The sequence below is a fragment of the Trachurus trachurus genome (assembly GCF_905171665.1).
Source record: "Trachurus trachurus genome assembly, chromosome: 15".
Lineage (NCBI taxonomy): Eukaryota > Metazoa > Chordata > Actinopteri > Carangiformes > Carangidae > Trachurus > Trachurus trachurus.
Window position 1 is genome coordinate 13213823 of NC_139906.1, and position 16592 is coordinate 13230414.

Here is a 16592-nt window from a genome sequence, read left to right on the forward strand (position 1 = left end):
TGAATTTCATTTCTGTTATAGTGCAGGATCCACTATAACAACCCATGGAAAAACTGACCAAAAGGCACATGACTCTACTTGGGCAAACAGGACTGTGGTGTAGTCTGGTTTCTCAGCAACAGCATCTGTGCATGGGAAATGAGTGGGCAATGTTATATTCAAGAAGGTAACTTTAATACTTAATGACACAACGAGCCAATGAGAAAGAACTGCATTGCAAGATGTTTTAGAGACAGTGAAAGTGAAAGGTGACTGAATCGTAGAGGAGAGGATACTGAGCTGAACTGTAACTGAGCTGCAGCCCAGAGGAGATCTCGCTCCATGGGAAAGTCTCTGTGAGAGTTGTAAAATTGGGCATAATATGCACATCCAGGCAGGATATCCAGAGCCTTGTAAAATCCCAGGCTGTAATTCTTGTAAAGTTTGCATGTGTTTACTCAACAGTGTGCCTCAGCATCGATGGCTCCCATTGGGCCTGTGGCCCAGCATGCAATTAGGATCCTGAGTTTGGCAGTTATTAATAATGCCATTCAGACAGGAAATGGCAGACAAGCTCCTCTGCTCACAGATGCTGTGGCCTCTTGTTTATTCATTATGTCAGAAGTTCTTAATCATGGTCCTCGGGACCCCAGGCTCTGCTGGTTTCCAGTTTAGCCAATTAGGTTAGGGGCTATTTTTCACATGACATGAAAGATGGATGCAATTAACTACCTGGTAAGACAGAACAGCAGTTGTCACGTCTGTAGGTCAGACCCCCAACAGGATCCCTGCAAAGTCAATTGAGGGGTCCTTAGATGACTTATGAAACACGGAGCCATGTTCAGTACAAATTACTGCATGTACCTTTTTTTTCTTCTTTTTAAGGCCCCTGTACATCCCTGTGATATACAGAGATATGAAAACGTTTTACTCAGGGGCAATGAAGTCAAACTAAATAGGTCTCTGATAATTAATCAAATTAAATACAACCAGAATAATTGTCTGGATTATTACCACATATACCATCATGAAAGAAATGTTTCACTCAAATAGGTGTCAATAGGTGCAAAGGGGTGAAGAGTTCACATATGAAAGGCTCTAAATGCCACAAGACATGGGAACCTACATTACATCAAGGGCCAGGGAGAACTCATGTTAATCAGCTGTAAGAGGTTTCATGTGGGAGCATTTCTTGTTATCCAAAATTAAATTGAGGATTATCTCAGCACGAGCTGTTTGTCTTATTCAGCTTTTAAACTCGTTTACATCATGGAATTTTAAAACACCTCCAATGTGAGATTAATAACAGATTGTATCTTTGTTTCATAATCACCAGATCACACGTATTGAGTATGCTCTAAAACACTTCTGATGGAAAATGACATGGATACTATTTCTGCAATACTACCAAGGCACTCAATAATTTTATTTTATAGAAACAACCTTATAAGTAGCATTAAATAAATCAGTCAATCTTATTGTTATGCATACATCTTTCACAAACATTACAGAATAATTTCATGTAAATACATAACAGACGTCTTTATCAGTGTAAAGTTAATGACAGAACCAAAACAAAACTGATTTCTTCATCTTCTAAGAAATGTCCCACTCTGAATGTCTGCGTCTGCACACAAAGTTTTTAAAAATGATCCACATAATCAGATCTTGTATAAAAAATGTCTTAATGCACACAGATAATATGATTTCCTGTGATAAACAGAAAAATCTCAGAACTGATGGGACAAAGGAAAAAAAGACAGATTTGCTCCTCCAGGGACATGTGAATCAATGTAATCGCTTGAAGACGAGTGCTGTCACACTGTTGCCTGTCCTGCCTCCAAATTGGAAACTGGGTGTAGGCAACTCCTGTACCAACTCAAATCCTGTGAGGCAACGCAGAGAAAAAGAAGTGCAGGTTAAGACATGTGCATTATGCAAACTAGCAGCAGCTAACATCAACATGCTGTCTTACACACAGATTCCTACAATCTTTCCATGTGGACTATGGCTACGGGGCATTAAGGAGAGCTGTGAGCAAAGAGCTGTCCATCCGCCATCTGTGCTGCTTTCTGGGGCCTAGTAAAGACAAGCTGTCAGTGTGACAGATGAGATCTCATGGCCCTTTGGCCCCCTGCAGGCTCTTCAGAGTGACTACACTGGGACGAGTGACAGCTAATGGACGCTTGCCGAAATTCTGCCTTTACAAGGCTGTTGTTGCCTGCAGCTTAACAACCTGCCAGGTAACTGTCAGCGTTGTAGAGCTGTGTCTGTGTTTTGACTGAAGGTCAGACAACAAAACACCCAGATGTATAAAGATGTTAACTTGCCAGAGACACACAACAACTATAAATCACACAATGCGTTGCAACAGTTCTGTGGGAGTTTTAACCTATTTCAAACATTGCAAAACAAATGCATTTAACAAATATAACATATTTAGGTTGGGTTTAGGATTAAAGCAGGGTCAAATCTACATAATTAACTTATAAACTGATATAATTTGAATTTCCATTTTTCAAATTTCTAAATACAGCAACCATTCAATATGTTGAAAAAGCTGATTTGGGGTTGTTTGGGAGAACAGCACGCTCTGGCAAGCAAACTTTAAGCTGTTTTCTCCTGCTGACATTCAACGGAACTGATTAAAATAAATGATCAGACATAATTTCCGTCACCTTCACTGAATCGGTCTAGCAGCTGCTCTTTTGTCCAGTTACAGGAGGTGATAGCGAAGAGTCCTTTGTCCTTTAGAGCGCCTTTTAAAGCTTGCACATAGAGTTTTTTGCACTCCTCTGTGTCGTGTGGGTTCAAACTTATTGCATCAAATGTTCCTTTGTCGATGCAGACGTCAAAGTCCTTTAGCTCCCCTTGACAGTTTAAGAAATCCATCTCCTGAAATTAAAAAAAATGAGAAGTTAAAGACTTCTGTTCAAATACAAAACGTGGCGCCTCATGTTTAGTCTGACTCTCTAACTATGTAGTTACCGGCAGCAGAAATCTTTCAGCATCGACCAAGATGAAATGCGTTATACCTCACTGGCTCACTTTAAAACTAAATTCCAGCTGCTGACATAATTCGGAGAAGGTTGCTGACCCACCATACCACCAGTGAAAGGAGGCCTTTATCTGGACAGAGGGCAGAGAACCAGATCTCGAGGTTGAACTCAAGAGCCACATACTCACAAGCCAAGGGTCACAAAATTTGAAATTTATGAGAGGGGATCAACAGTGGAGACAGAAATGTTCATATATTATTGCAAGTGACCTGGGTTCAATTTGAGTGTGAACTTTGAAAGAAAAAAAAAACTGTGAGGATGAACGCACACAGAGGAGGTGGACAGTGACTAATGGAGACAAGACAGGGCTTGGCATAGATCTGAAACCAAGGGTGACCTTTGAGATATGGCCTTATTCATCACGTGGCCACATAAACACAAACATGAGCACATTTGCACACATTTTTTGGCATTCTACAATATTGGAAAATATTTACAAGATGCCAACATATCGCACACACAGATACTGCTCTCCTAACCCACCTAAGGTCAACATTTACTTCGATGGCAGGCTTACTGTCCAAGGAAAACACGCACTGTCATGGGTGTGTTATGCATATAACATATATGCAGGTGTACTATGCACACAAGGGAGGAACACTCACTCATCACATCCCTTATAGATCTAGCAGCATTTATTACCTGTTTTTCTTGCATACATACACATTAGTAGTAGACGTGTTAAATCTTGCCAAGTCATTTGGGGTTTGAGGTGGATTAATCTGAATGGTGGGCAGACTTCCATCACTTTCAGGGCCTTCTAACTATCCAACTCTCCCACATGGTAAACACAGGAGAGTTTCCTCCATCCTTCCAGTGCTGAAAGCTATATTGTATCATTGGGCTTTAGGAATGAATGGGATTCGTTTTTTTTATCAATGGGTGATTTGTGCAACAAATCCACCAGATTAAATAAAACTTAATGATGAATTTATTTTAGTTTAATGAAGTGTTGATTTGCATTCTTCACACAAATACTCATACAGTACAACAGTGATCAATTAAAGGGGAATTATGGAAGAGCTTTACCTCAATTAAACAGCTTCAGAGTAATTGTGATGGTTAAATGACTTTTTACGGGGAGAATGGAGGTTCTTTTTCTAACTTCGCTCGGTGTTTCACTATGGGAACTGCTCCTGGCGAGACCATTACAGAAGCTCCAGACACAAGGTCTGTCTCTAAAACTGTAGGGGGAGCTAAAAAAAAGCAAAAAAAAAAAGCAACCAAAACAGAGAAATAACGACCATACTTGCATAGTTCCCCTTTAAAAGTGTAAATGTTGTCATCATCAGTGTATTATAACAAAAGGCAAACATTTCATTAGCAGCCCACCAACCCAAAAATGTATATTTTCAACTGCCAATCACTGCCTTGCACAATAAACACAGGAGCTTGTAGCACATATCCTAGTGTAAACTAACTGTACAGTAATAGTAAATTTATGAACATGACTGAACCCACCTTTACAGTAACATCCGGCAAGTCCTCTGCCTGCAGAACATTTTTGGCCAATTCTACGGATGCTGGAGAATAGTCGATTCCTGTCAGATTCCTGTATCCATGTTTAGCCTTGAAATAAAAACAGAGAAAGAACAAGGTTTATCAAATGGTAAAAGAAATGCCCAGGAATATAAGTAGCTTATCAACATGGTCATCACAGTAGACGGTGCTGTCACTTGCTAAGTGTCTGTTGAGGCTCAGTTCACCAAAATCAAAAATATATTTTCCTTTTAACTCTTGGTGGAGAGATTCAAATAATATGGAGGTGAATGGCATTCAGATTGTACCCTGTAAATATGAGTATTTCCCTCAAAATGTCCCTGTCATAGATGTGGCTATGTTGTTAAATGACCTTTAAGAACATCCAAACTAAGTATGGTTAAAAACAACAACATTGTAATAGTGTCAAAATGTATTTTATTTTGTTCATACCAGTTCAACTAAAAAGGCTCCATTTCCAGTGCCAATGTCCAGAATAGCAGCATTTTCCTGAATCTTAATTTTGTCCATCCATCGTAGCACACGACTCATGCTTTCCTCGCCAAACCTTAGAAAAGGACAGAAACACAGACTCAAATAACAAGGCTAATACAAACAAAAATACTGCATTAAACAAGTTGTATTTTAGAAATCAGTAGATTTTTGTCATATACACTCATGCCCATCATAACCAGTGGAAATGTGAGGTTAATTCGGGCCAATAGCTCCTTAGTGTGTCAGTACTCTGTAATTACCATATCTCACCAACATCCCCAATGTCGTTGTATGTCTCAAGCTCTTTCTGGTACGCTTTTTCCCAACTGCAGAAAAGGACAGTCAATGACAATTAGTTATATATAATATATATATAGTTATATAGTTATATATATATAAAAAAATAGACACAGATGCTACATTGCCCTAAAACCAGGAGTGTAGTGCAGTATACACTGTATATACGGTACCCTCACCCAATGTGTCTTTTTTTGCCTGTCCTGAACCAGCACCCTTATACATGTATCTAAATGACTATTACATAATTAAATCATTTTGCTTTCAATTCATTAATCATGGCATCTTTGCACGTCTTTTCAATCTACCCGACTGCAAGTAGCAAGCTTACTGTACAATTGAACTTTTCTTCATCACATGTTGGTTGAGTGTATGGTCATAACATTTCAGCTTTGTTATAATGTGCATTTAGTGTGGTAAAATGCATGAATATAAGGTGACTTATGTGATCCTAAAATATATTAGACACAGGGTTGAAGTTACGTTCGTTAGCTTTGTTGTTGTCTGTCTCGTAGCTCTGGTGGAGCCTGATGATGACGAGAATAACAACAAAGAAACAAAAACCTAGTGAGCAACAACAATCACAACACTCACTATTCCTTTGTCCCGAGTATTGACGGTCCGAAATCGTTTTCCGAGGCTCTGTCTTCCTCCTGATCTGAGGTGTTTCCACCACCACAGCCATGTGTGCCTTCCGTGGCGTCCTCCATGCTTGTCAAGTATCAATCCGACTACACTTCCCAGAAGCCCTTGCGCGGCGAGGAGTGTGTGTGCTTTGCTTGCAACCGCGGGGGGCATCGGGATTGATAGGGATGTTTCCATCATGGCGGCATCCATTTCAGGTTATACTTTTAGTTCTGTGTGTTATCATAGCGCCAACAGCAACTCAGATCATGTAAGTATGCTGGATTGTGTTGACAGGCCGCCGTGCAGTGTTTGCAAAAAAAATTTGGGTGACTCGAAAATGCGTCTGGTTGTTCACCAGCGTCATTAGTTTGTGTTGTTTTCCCAGTGTCATCATCCTGTTGCTGGCTAGCTAGTATTGGTCCCGTCTATTTACCGACGGGCTGTGTCTGAACAGACTGTGCAGCTACAGCAATAAAAAAGACATGTATAATTATCTAAAATGGTGTAATTTGTAGTAGCTACATAGGCGTTAAATGTCAAGTTATAACATGAGCTACAAATAGCCGTGTACAGGAAAATAAATATGGGAATTGCTGCTAGGAAAGTTAGAGGTCCAGGAAATACTCAGTAGTTAACCACCTAGCATGCTAGCGAAGCTACCAAGTCAAGTGACTTACGTGTATCGGTGCTGCTTATATCTACAGACACTTCATTATGATATCTGATTGTGGTTTAGTATCTCGTGAAAAATAAGACACTGCACGCGTTGTTTCCCGCATCATAAGACCATAACCTCTTTTGTTTTACTCGTTTCCGCATAGCTAGGTTAGATTAGCTTCTTAGCCACCTGGATAATGTGAGTTGCATTTAGATCAAAGCAGCTTAATTTACAAAATGACTGACGTGCGTGGAAAAATATTCTTCTTTATTTCGACTTTGGTGTGCTTGGCGCAGACGTGCAATTAAATAGAGAAATACATCATGACGACAACAACAACCAAAAAAGAGAAAGCTAAGCTAACACCGGGCGCTGTTTACATCTGTTTTCCTCATAACAAGACTTTGAAGTCGAGCAGGTGGATTGTTGCTGCCTACGAGTTCGCCTGCATTCCTTAAGAGGCAGCGCTGTGTTAACTAGACATTGTTCCTTCACACATGAAGTAAACGACAGGGTTTTTTATCCCTGGAAAAAAAAGCTTAAAGTGTTTCTTTATGCTAAACGAAGGAATGTTTAGATTACGAACTTGTGACTCTGATATGGTATGAACAAAATCACTACCCAAACTTTATCCTCTGGCCATTAGTCTCCCAAGTACCTCGTATTTCACCACTGTATCATGACTCATGCCTTTTGAACTTGTTAAATATACATGGTTTAGTTTGTAAAATTTGCACAAAAAAAAAAAAAAAATATATAGAGTGCACGTTTTCTATGACAGTTTTTCCCAAAACCAAAGATAATACAGGTGCATCTCAATAAATTAGAATATCATAGAAATATCTATTTATGTCAGTAATTCATTTAAAAATGTGAAACTATTACATTATATAGATTTGTTACAAACAGAATGAAACATGTCTTTATTTATTACATTTCTTTTAATTGTACTGATTATGTCTTAATTAAGACCTAAAATTAAGTATCTCAAATTATTTGAATATGACAAAAAAAGAAGCATTTTTCATATGGAAATATTGGCCCTCTGAAACGTATGTCCATCTATATGCACTCAATACTTGGTTGGGGCTATCTGACTTTGAAAAAAAGTTTTTGATTTAATTTTCTGCAAATTGTTTAACACACTAAAAGTGATCTAAAGGGTCTACATTGGTGTCTTAACTCTGGTTCTTTTAAAATGTGTTTGCACAGGAGGGCTTCCTATTAGGAGATGTGAGGCAAGAAGAGACTGTCAGCATCAGTGACACACAGATCAGCAGTGCAGAATTGCTCCAAGTAGTAGGTAAGCCCCGAAGCAGACAAAACACAAACTTTGTAGCATCTTAAGCAAGAAGTAGCAGTGGATTAATGCCAAATGTTGACAGCAGCCTTTATAAGGCAGCGAAGAGGTTCACCGGCGGGGTCACAGTTCCACAAATCCCAATCACATCTGTTTTTTGTACTTTGACAAGTCAAAATGTGTGCCGGTGGGAATAAAACCTATTACCATACCATTTAGCAATTTTGATCTATTTTCAAAAAGATGTGGCATATTAGAGCTCACGTAATCCAATTATGTTAAAGGTCTTGCACACTCATGGTCTGTACACGTGTTCTCACATATTTGCTTATGAGAGCTCTTTCCAAGACTGTGTAGGTGTGTGCAGACTGACATCTCCCTCCTCCCCTTAAATCAGTTGGAGCTATTAAAGACAGCTTTTATCATTCTTAAGACTGCAGTCCTTCTCACAAAATCAGGTCACTCCCTATAAAAAGCACTGCCCCACCTCAGCCCACCTTAAGAAGTTTGATATTAGCACTTGAAGCTGGCCTTCAAGTCAGTCAGTCAAACATAATGTGGACAAGGTGACATTTAAAGAGCAGGTAGAATAAACACAATTATTTTGTCAGTTTTACTCAAGTTTACATTTTAATTTGAAAAAGGATCAATTACTGGTAGTATAACTGCAGAAGAGCCTCAGGAAGAAGTATTAGAGTTTCATTTGACAAAATATGAATAAAAAAAAAAGTATAAAAATAAGAGAAGTTTTAAGTTGTGTTCTTTTTACTGCTTCCTAAATTTCTCCTTCCAAATGATGCCAGCGAGAAGCTATTTTGTTATCTCTCAGTTTCGGTTTACTCAGCCACAGAAATGTTCAGATTTATGTAAAGTTATATTCAAAGAGGTTGTAATAAGAATCCGGTTGGTGTGTGTTTTGTCTTGTAAATGAAGATGACTGACACTAAAAGCTAATGTAACATATTATTCAGTAAGATTAGTATTTATGCATTATGAGTTTGCTGTGTGATTAAAACAAAGGGCTAAAAAGTTTTGTCTTCATGAAAATAATGAACAACAGTCATAAGTAACTTAACTTAAACTTAAAAGACCTTTATTGTCCTTACGGAAATTTGTGCTGCACAGCAGCTCCACAATCCCCACAATCCCACTCAACACATATCATACTTAGACAAATCATACATTAAAAAGAAACATCATACGTATAAATATAATTAAAAGTCAAGGTGTATGCAAGAGTCCAGGGATCCCGTAATGTGTGAATGTGAATGTGTGTGCAAGTAGCAGTCCTTACATCATCTATGGGCTCCACTATATTATAAGAGTGATATAACTGTAACACCTGTTACTATTTGTTCCCTCCAGAAATCCATAACCATGATCCTTGTGCACAGTTGTTTAGGTAAGATATGGGCTTTTTATTTTCTCTTGTCATTAGTCATATCATGCAAGGTGCCAGAATTTCATCATGTTTGTTTACTACTGTAGACAGACACTGCTGTAGGGAGATAATATGGTCATTGTGGGATTGTTCAATTTTAAGAAGTCCTGACAAATGTGCTCTAACATGCATAACAGGAATTAATGAGAGCTGTATAATTATTTATGATACAGTAAAAAGTGCGTGTGTGCTGTGCAGAGTAGTGGTTCCTTGTGATTATATATATATTTTTTTAGATTTAAGGTCACTGTAATAGTGACAGACAGTTTAACTTGTCTTCTTTAGATCAATTACAGTAGAGGTTGAATTAATCAGACATTGGACAGTAGATGGCCCCATCTTACAAGATTGGGCAACACAAGTAGGCAGAGGAGCAGCAGGAACGTGATGAGTCAGTTTGAACTTACCTGTTTTTTTCCCTCCTCATCAGCTTTTATGACTACGCAGGCAAAGTCAGTGAAGAGAATCTCAACAGCATTCTTAAAGATAGGCGGAAAGTGAGTGATTTCTTTTCTTTTTTACATGTTTATAATTGACATACATTGTGACTGGTGTCCTATGCCCTCTTTTTGCCTTTGTACTACATTTTTATTTTATTTCCATTCACGGTCTATTGTAAACTAATGAGGGACTGACTGGTGCAATTCAAATTATAAATTACACTAGAAGTCACTTCACCCCAAATTGTGGAATGGATTAGTGGTTTCTCTGTTGGAGTAAACACATTTTGAAAGATCTGTTTTTTTGTGTCATGCAGAACGTCATTGGTTGGTACCGGTTCCGTAGGAACACGCAGCAACAGATGTCGTTCAGGGAACAGATCATCCACAAACAGCTGACTCAGCTGCTCGGTGTGCCCGACCTCGTCTTCCTTCTATTCAGCTTCATCTCCACCGCCAACAGCTCCACACACGCACTGGAATATGTGCTCTTCAGACCGAACAGCAGGTAACACACACACAAACCCGTGCTTCTGTTACCAGGTGCCTGGCTTCATGTTCTCTCACACAGAGATTAATGACAGATTGATGACATATTTTAAAAGCACTGGAACCAAACAGGAACTGGTATTGAAAGAAAACCTTAGTTGAAGCCCTACTTTTGTATAAACTCTACTCAAAAGTTAGAACAAAATTGTAGTAAAAAGTGAAGTTTGTGCAAATACTTGTATCAAGTATTATGGCAGCAGTACTAACTGGTCATTTCCACTCAGTAGGTACAACCAGAGGATCACCCTCACAATCCCAAACCTTGGCAACACAAGCCAGCAGGAATACAAAGTCTCCTCAGTGCCCAACACCTCACTCAACTACGCCAAGGTCATCAAAGAGCACGGGTAAGGTTTGGACTCCATCATTATTTTTCTGCACTGCACCCATGTCATTCACTGCCCCCATTTCTGGCTCAGAGAGGGTTTTTAGACAGACACGTGTCTCCTCTGGTGTGTGTGAAGCTGCAGCAACCACCTGTTTTCATCTGACAGCCTACTGCAGCTTCACCTTCAGGGCAGAGCATGTGCAGCTCCCTCCCACTCCCCCCACAAGTAATCAGTAGGAGTTGATTCCTTTCCAGAGACACTTTTCTTTTTTTGGGGGGGAGGGGTGCATTGCTTGGGTTGTTAAAGTACGTGGTTCTCTGGTGGTGTGCAAACCCCAGCAGCCAAGACATCCAGCAAGCGCCTGCCTGTTTATATATAATATGTGTGCGTGTGTGCTAGTCCTAGTTTACACTTGACACTGTGTGTTTGTACAACCAGCGTGTATTTGCAGTAGAAAGCTGGTGTGTGACATGCTGCACATGCTGCTGCTTGTATTTCTGTATCTTTGTGTCTAAACTTAGACTCACTGTTTCTGTCGTAGTCGTAGACGAGTAGAATAATGTGTCAGTGTCGTCTGCTCTGCAGGGGGCAGACTGCAGGCATGTCTATCCATCCTTTGATAAGATCAGTGTTTTGATGTGTGGCAGCCAGTGAAATATTGTTCGATTTTACTTTGATATAGAAAGTCTACACAGTTTAAACCACTGCACCTTTACTGCTCTAAAGCCTCCATGATTTATACTCTGACTGAACGGATTCGGGAAACTCGTATTCTGCGATGTTATTGTGTATTAATGATGTCATTGGTTGATGTCCTCAGGGCTGAATTCTTTGACAAAGACGGTGTGATGAAGGATATCCGAACAATATTCCAAGTCTACAGTGCACTACAAGACAAAGTGCAGGTGAGTTGGACAAGAGACAGCTGTTTGATTTAACCTGAGTGTGTAGTGAAATTGTTTGCTTAGCAAATGGCTCAAAGGAGGTGTTTCTGTTTGTCTCTTTCCACCTGTTTGTCTTGTTTTTAGGCTGTGTGTGGGGAGGTAGAACAAAGCGAACGCGTCAAGGAGAAAATTCAAGAGGATGTAAACAAACTCAAACAACAAATTGCTCTCAGGAAACGCAAGACGGCGGAAGAGGAGAGGAGTACGTACCTGTTTTGGATTCTCTAAACTGGGATTATGTCATTAGGGGCGATGTCCACCAAACATGCTTTTTGCGCTGATGACGCCCTCGACTTTACCCGTAGAGCGCTCTCTCTATCTATCAGCCTCTTGGCAGAATGCTGCTGTTGCTAGGTTACAAAACGAGTCCTCTGACACTTATAAACCGAGCCGTGTCTCTGGTTGTGTTGCTGTCGGTCATGTATGTCCCGCTCCTGCCCCTTCTTGTATTTTGATTGGCCAAAGTGTGAAAAATGACCTTGGCGAGCGGACAGATTTCAACTCGAAGCGCTCTGAGTGTGTCGACAAAAAACGGTCACCCCTAAGAGCGTTTTTTCAGCTGAGAGCGCTGTGAACGCCAGACTTCATAGGATCTGTGTAGAAAGTAGACGCAGTGAGCGTCAAAAACTCGTTTGGTGGACATGGCCCCTTAAAGTTCTTCTGAGAGTTACTCACTCTCCCTCAGGCCTTTTTTAAATAATTAATCAGTCAACCAGGCCAACTTGATTTCATGTGCCAGCACTTTGCAGGTTCTTTCACGTACCCTGGACTACAAGCGTGACTACTGTTTTACCAGTTACATATTTCCCTTTCTTCCACAGGGCTGCGTGAGGCCCAAAATGCAGATTCCCATTCCACTCCAGAGGAGAACACAGAACCGTCTGAGGTTTCCCTTTTGTCCAGGATAACTTTCCACACACCCTCTGCCCCGGAGCGGCCCAGTACCTCACCTAACCCGCCATCGTACGCTGACCTCTTGACCCAGGACGACTCTCTGCCCTCCTCTTCTTCGCCACCCACCAGTGCTGCTCTACTGCCCCGGCCCCAGGCTGTGGGCTCTCCAGGACACCCTACCCCCGGCCCGCTGGGGATGGGCCTCGGCCTCGGGTTGGGCCTCGGCCTCGGCACCAGCTCCAACCCCGTCACCACTCCCAGCACCCCATACCTTGGCAACGGTGACGGATCGAGCTCTGACTCGTTAGACAGACAAGCTGCAGGGCAGGAAGATGATGAAGACGACGAGGATGAGGATGAGGAAGATGAAGACAGTAGCGAATATGAGAACTTAGTGAGTGAAGCCACTCACCCACCTATGGTCACAGCCGGCGTTTTAGCTCAAGGCCGACCAGCTGCCCTCAGCCCCGACGGGGACGCACGTGGCTCACAGACCACATAGAAACGTGACGGGGTGTGTAAGGGACACTCGTAAGTGACGCACCTTGAGAGGTGGGCATCTCAAGCAATCAAAGAGAGACAAATATAGACAAAAGAAGTGCCAGTCCTGAAAGTGAAAGGCATGCGCAGGTGGTGTCCCGCTGTGTGTATTTCTTCTTGTCTTAGTCTGTTCTCCATTTTATGGAGAAACCTTGCTAGGCTTTGCAGGTGTGTCTCACTGGGGGAAAAAGTCGTCTGTTTTCTTTTTTTCATTTAGGAATGGGATCGGTCTGGGTCCTTCAGTGTGGATGTGTCTGGTTTCAGGGTGAGAAGTGGATATGACAACAGTGTATGCCAACTGGTTGGCAGGGCGGCTCTCTAAAAGACAGGCCCACTCTTTCTTTATCTTTTTGTTTCACATTTGCATCATCAACTCTGAGCACCCACTTTTGCATTAACTCTTGCACTTTTTTTTTTTGCCATCTTTTAAACAAACCATGTAAGAAGAGCAAAGGGAAAATGTTCCGCAGCCTTCAGTTTTTTTTTTTTTTTTTTTTAAAGAAGTAGGCAAATGGTTGTTAACTTTTTATTTTTTAATCTGAAACAAAGAAACATATATGTAATTACACATCTCTCTCATTTGATTTTGGACTTTTATTTTTCTTGTTTGACAGTCTTTAATCATACAGTTTCTTATTTAAATGATGAAGAATAGATTTCAAACAAAATTTACTCTGCCACTTCTATAATGGGTGCTTTATATATAAATATATATATACATAGATATATTGTCAGATTGACAGTTAATCTAAATTGATTGACAAGAATGTCGATGTCTAGTTCTTCTTGGATAACACTGAAATTGTATGCGCTTTGCTGCACTTAACAAAATTTAAGATTTCTTTATTATTGTGCTATACCAATGCTGTCATGTTGTGCCACTTGAGTTAGTCCTCTTTGACCACCCTGAGCCAAACTCTGCTCAGCTTTAGTGCGTTGGTTTCACAGGGCAAACAAAATGTACTGTAGCTTTACTAACCAGATGCTTAAGGTTTCCTTCTGCTGCTGCTGCAACACAGAGCGCTACCACTAAAAAGCAAACTGCATCTGTCTGTTCTTCTTCATATAAAAACCTGGCTGCTACTTCCACTTCACAGTGCTGGTTGTCTAATACTACTGACTGTGATCATATAACCACTTTTAGCACACTTCTCACCGACTTGTTCCCTATTAAAAGTCATAACGGAAGGCTGATTACCCCCTGTAGTGTGTGAATTGTTACCTTGGGAACAGCAAGCGAGCGTTCACCTTCCTGTCTCGGCATAGTTGACAGCAGACCTCATGTATTCTGACCTGGTTGGGTCAGTGTTGTGTGTGCGTGTGTATGGACCTGGATAATGTGATGAAAACATGACCTTGCTTCAGTATACAGTGCCTTCCACTCAGGGCAGTTTCTATCTGCACGCAGAACACATTTACAGATCTCTCTTGAGGGGCGAAATTATAACTAACTGTGTTTTGTTTGCAATAATCGACTTCCAGCTTTTTCCTTTTTTTTTTTTTTTAATCAATCCTTATTGTATATGCCTTCCTCCCTTTCCCTTTGAATGATGTGTTTTGTCTACCTGAAACAATCATCACTGCTTCCAAAGCTGTTTCCCCTTTTTAATTTTCATGATGCTTCAAATTGGACCTGTATCTCCTGGTTGCAGCTTTGATTTTTTGCTCGCGTCATCATTTAAAACTGGAATTATAACTGTCAAGTCAGGAGGAATCTGTTTGGTGACTGAACACCCTGCTGGGCAAAGTTGTATGACGAGCATAACTGACATGCAGATGATTTTTTATTTTTTTTGAAGTCCAACTGAGGTGTGGATTGATTGGGTGCTGGATGAAGAACACCCTCCCTGCATGAACTGGTTAGTTCTAGGCACCATTATTATATTCAGCATGGACAGACGTTTGCACTGCACATGGAGGGCGTCCAACATCGTGATCAGCAGGTTGCACCCAGTTTGGAAATTAAGACGTTTTTGTGGTGGGAGAGGCTTTGCCTTGTGAACAAGCTCTGCTTTATTTACACAGCCTGTTTGTACATCATGTTTTTTGCCTTAGGGTCATTCATTTGCTCTGGTGTGCAATGCTAATGCATCACTGATCGGGAACTGGCACTCAAAATCTTACTTATTAATCACCCAGATCAACACAATCACACAATGTTTAAAAAAACGATAAAATCAATTTGTTAGGAGTGTGGTTTCCTTTGAGTACTGGAATATAATAAGGAAATAAATAATGAATGTATAGTAGACAAGGGAGGGTAGGGGGGTAGCATTTCAACAGCACTTACTGTATAAGCTTGTTTCAGTTGAGTGTTGTGGTATAGAGCAGCAATTTTCAGTGTTGGTCCTCACTCTAAATCCTGGTCCTCTGGCCCTAGATGTTTGCTTTTTAAGTCTTACTTTCTGGCATCTGCAGGTGTAACCCTGACCTCAGGGCCAGAATTACAACCCAGCAGGGCTCTGGGGCTGAGGACCGCGTTGTGTAACGTGTGAGAGGACTACCATTGTTAGGATCCTGTACCTATCAAGTTCCAACATAATACAAATATACACTCACGTACTCTTACTGTATGGAGTGACCCTTCCCTTCCTTCCCTGTGTGGGCCGTTGCAACATCAACACCTCCCTGAAGCACAAAGTCCAGTGCACAGCTTAGATCTTCTCAGCTTTTATCTGGATTTGTGTACTTGACGAAAGTAGACAAAGGACTTGGTTGGACGAGCACAGAGTATGGTTCTTAAACTGGGGGATAATAAATAAGACATGCATATGTGATATGATGTGTCTTGATTTTCTTATTACCTGTAATTTTAGCACCAATGATTTCTGCATGCTCCAAAAAACACATGATCACAATAATGCTGTTAGTTTTTTTTTTTTTTTTCAAAAATATTATTTAGCATTTTCCTAGATTTGTTCCATTCACTGGTAAGTACTTGCAAAACCACATTCATTTTGGTCGTGTGTATCTATGCGCAAGACCTACTGGTGCTTGTGTCGATGACATCACACTGAAGTGGGACGGCCCTTCCGTAAACAAGAGATGCATACATCCATAAATTGTCGCTCCTGAAGAAATTGCTTAGTAAAACATTAATTTTCCGTGCAAATAAAATTTAAGCGTCGGAGTGTATGGAGTCTCCCGTCAACAAGGACGATAATAACGTGCATAACAATTCATCGCTGAGCAGTGTTGCTCCAGCTGTCATGCATTACTGCAGATTGCTTGCTGCAGTATTTTAACGATGACATCACCCCCTTATTCCCTTTGAGGGTAGAATACCACGTGGTTTCTTGAGAGACATGTAACACTGCGATGCTCGAATCAAAAACAAACATGTTTTTATTGTAACTAAAGTGGCCGCATCGACTTAAAAAAAAAAAGTATCTTCAAACGAAAAACGCTGGTTACTAATGTTGACAGTCGAGCCTGTTTTGATTCCACGGAGCCTTTTAACGGCTTGGAATGGATGAGAGACGTGGAATCTGATTGGTCAACGTGAAGGGGGATACACAAAAATCAGCCAATCAGCGTGGCTGGCAGATTCAGGTGGTAAAT

At 40.7% G+C, this 16592-nt stretch overlaps 2 protein-coding genes across 2 annotated transcripts; one reads left to right on the forward strand and one right to left on the reverse strand.

Annotated features, from left to right (window-relative positions):
* Positions 1 to 1125: 1125 nt before the first annotated feature.
* On the reverse strand, positions 1126 to 6041 carry eef1akmt2 (EEF1A lysine methyltransferase 2). Its single transcript, XM_083988118.1, has 6 exons — positions 5904 to 6041; positions 5273 to 5338; positions 4971 to 5085; positions 4500 to 4607; positions 2658 to 2874; positions 1126 to 1865 (listed from the first exon to the last, which is right to left on the reverse strand). Exons 1-6 carry the CDS (start codon positions 6017 to 6019, stop codon positions 1768 to 1770), a joined length of 720 nt encoding a protein of 239 aa, XP_083844244.1. The 5' UTR covers positions 6020 to 6041; the 3' UTR covers positions 1126 to 1767.
* Positions 6042 to 6100: 59 nt separating this feature from the next.
* On the forward strand, positions 6101 to 15808 carry abraxas2 (abraxas 2, BRISC complex subunit). The gene is made up of 9 exons (XM_083988802.1): positions 6101 to 6204; positions 7807 to 7897; positions 9260 to 9296; positions 9766 to 9832; positions 10093 to 10283; positions 10549 to 10671; positions 11474 to 11558; positions 11682 to 11799; positions 12419 to 15808. Exons 1-9 carry the CDS (start codon positions 6133 to 6135, stop codon positions 12991 to 12993), a joined length of 1359 nt encoding a protein of 452 aa, XP_083844928.1. The 5' UTR covers positions 6101 to 6132; the 3' UTR covers positions 12994 to 15808.
* The last annotated feature ends 784 nt before the right edge of the window (positions 15809 to 16592 follow it).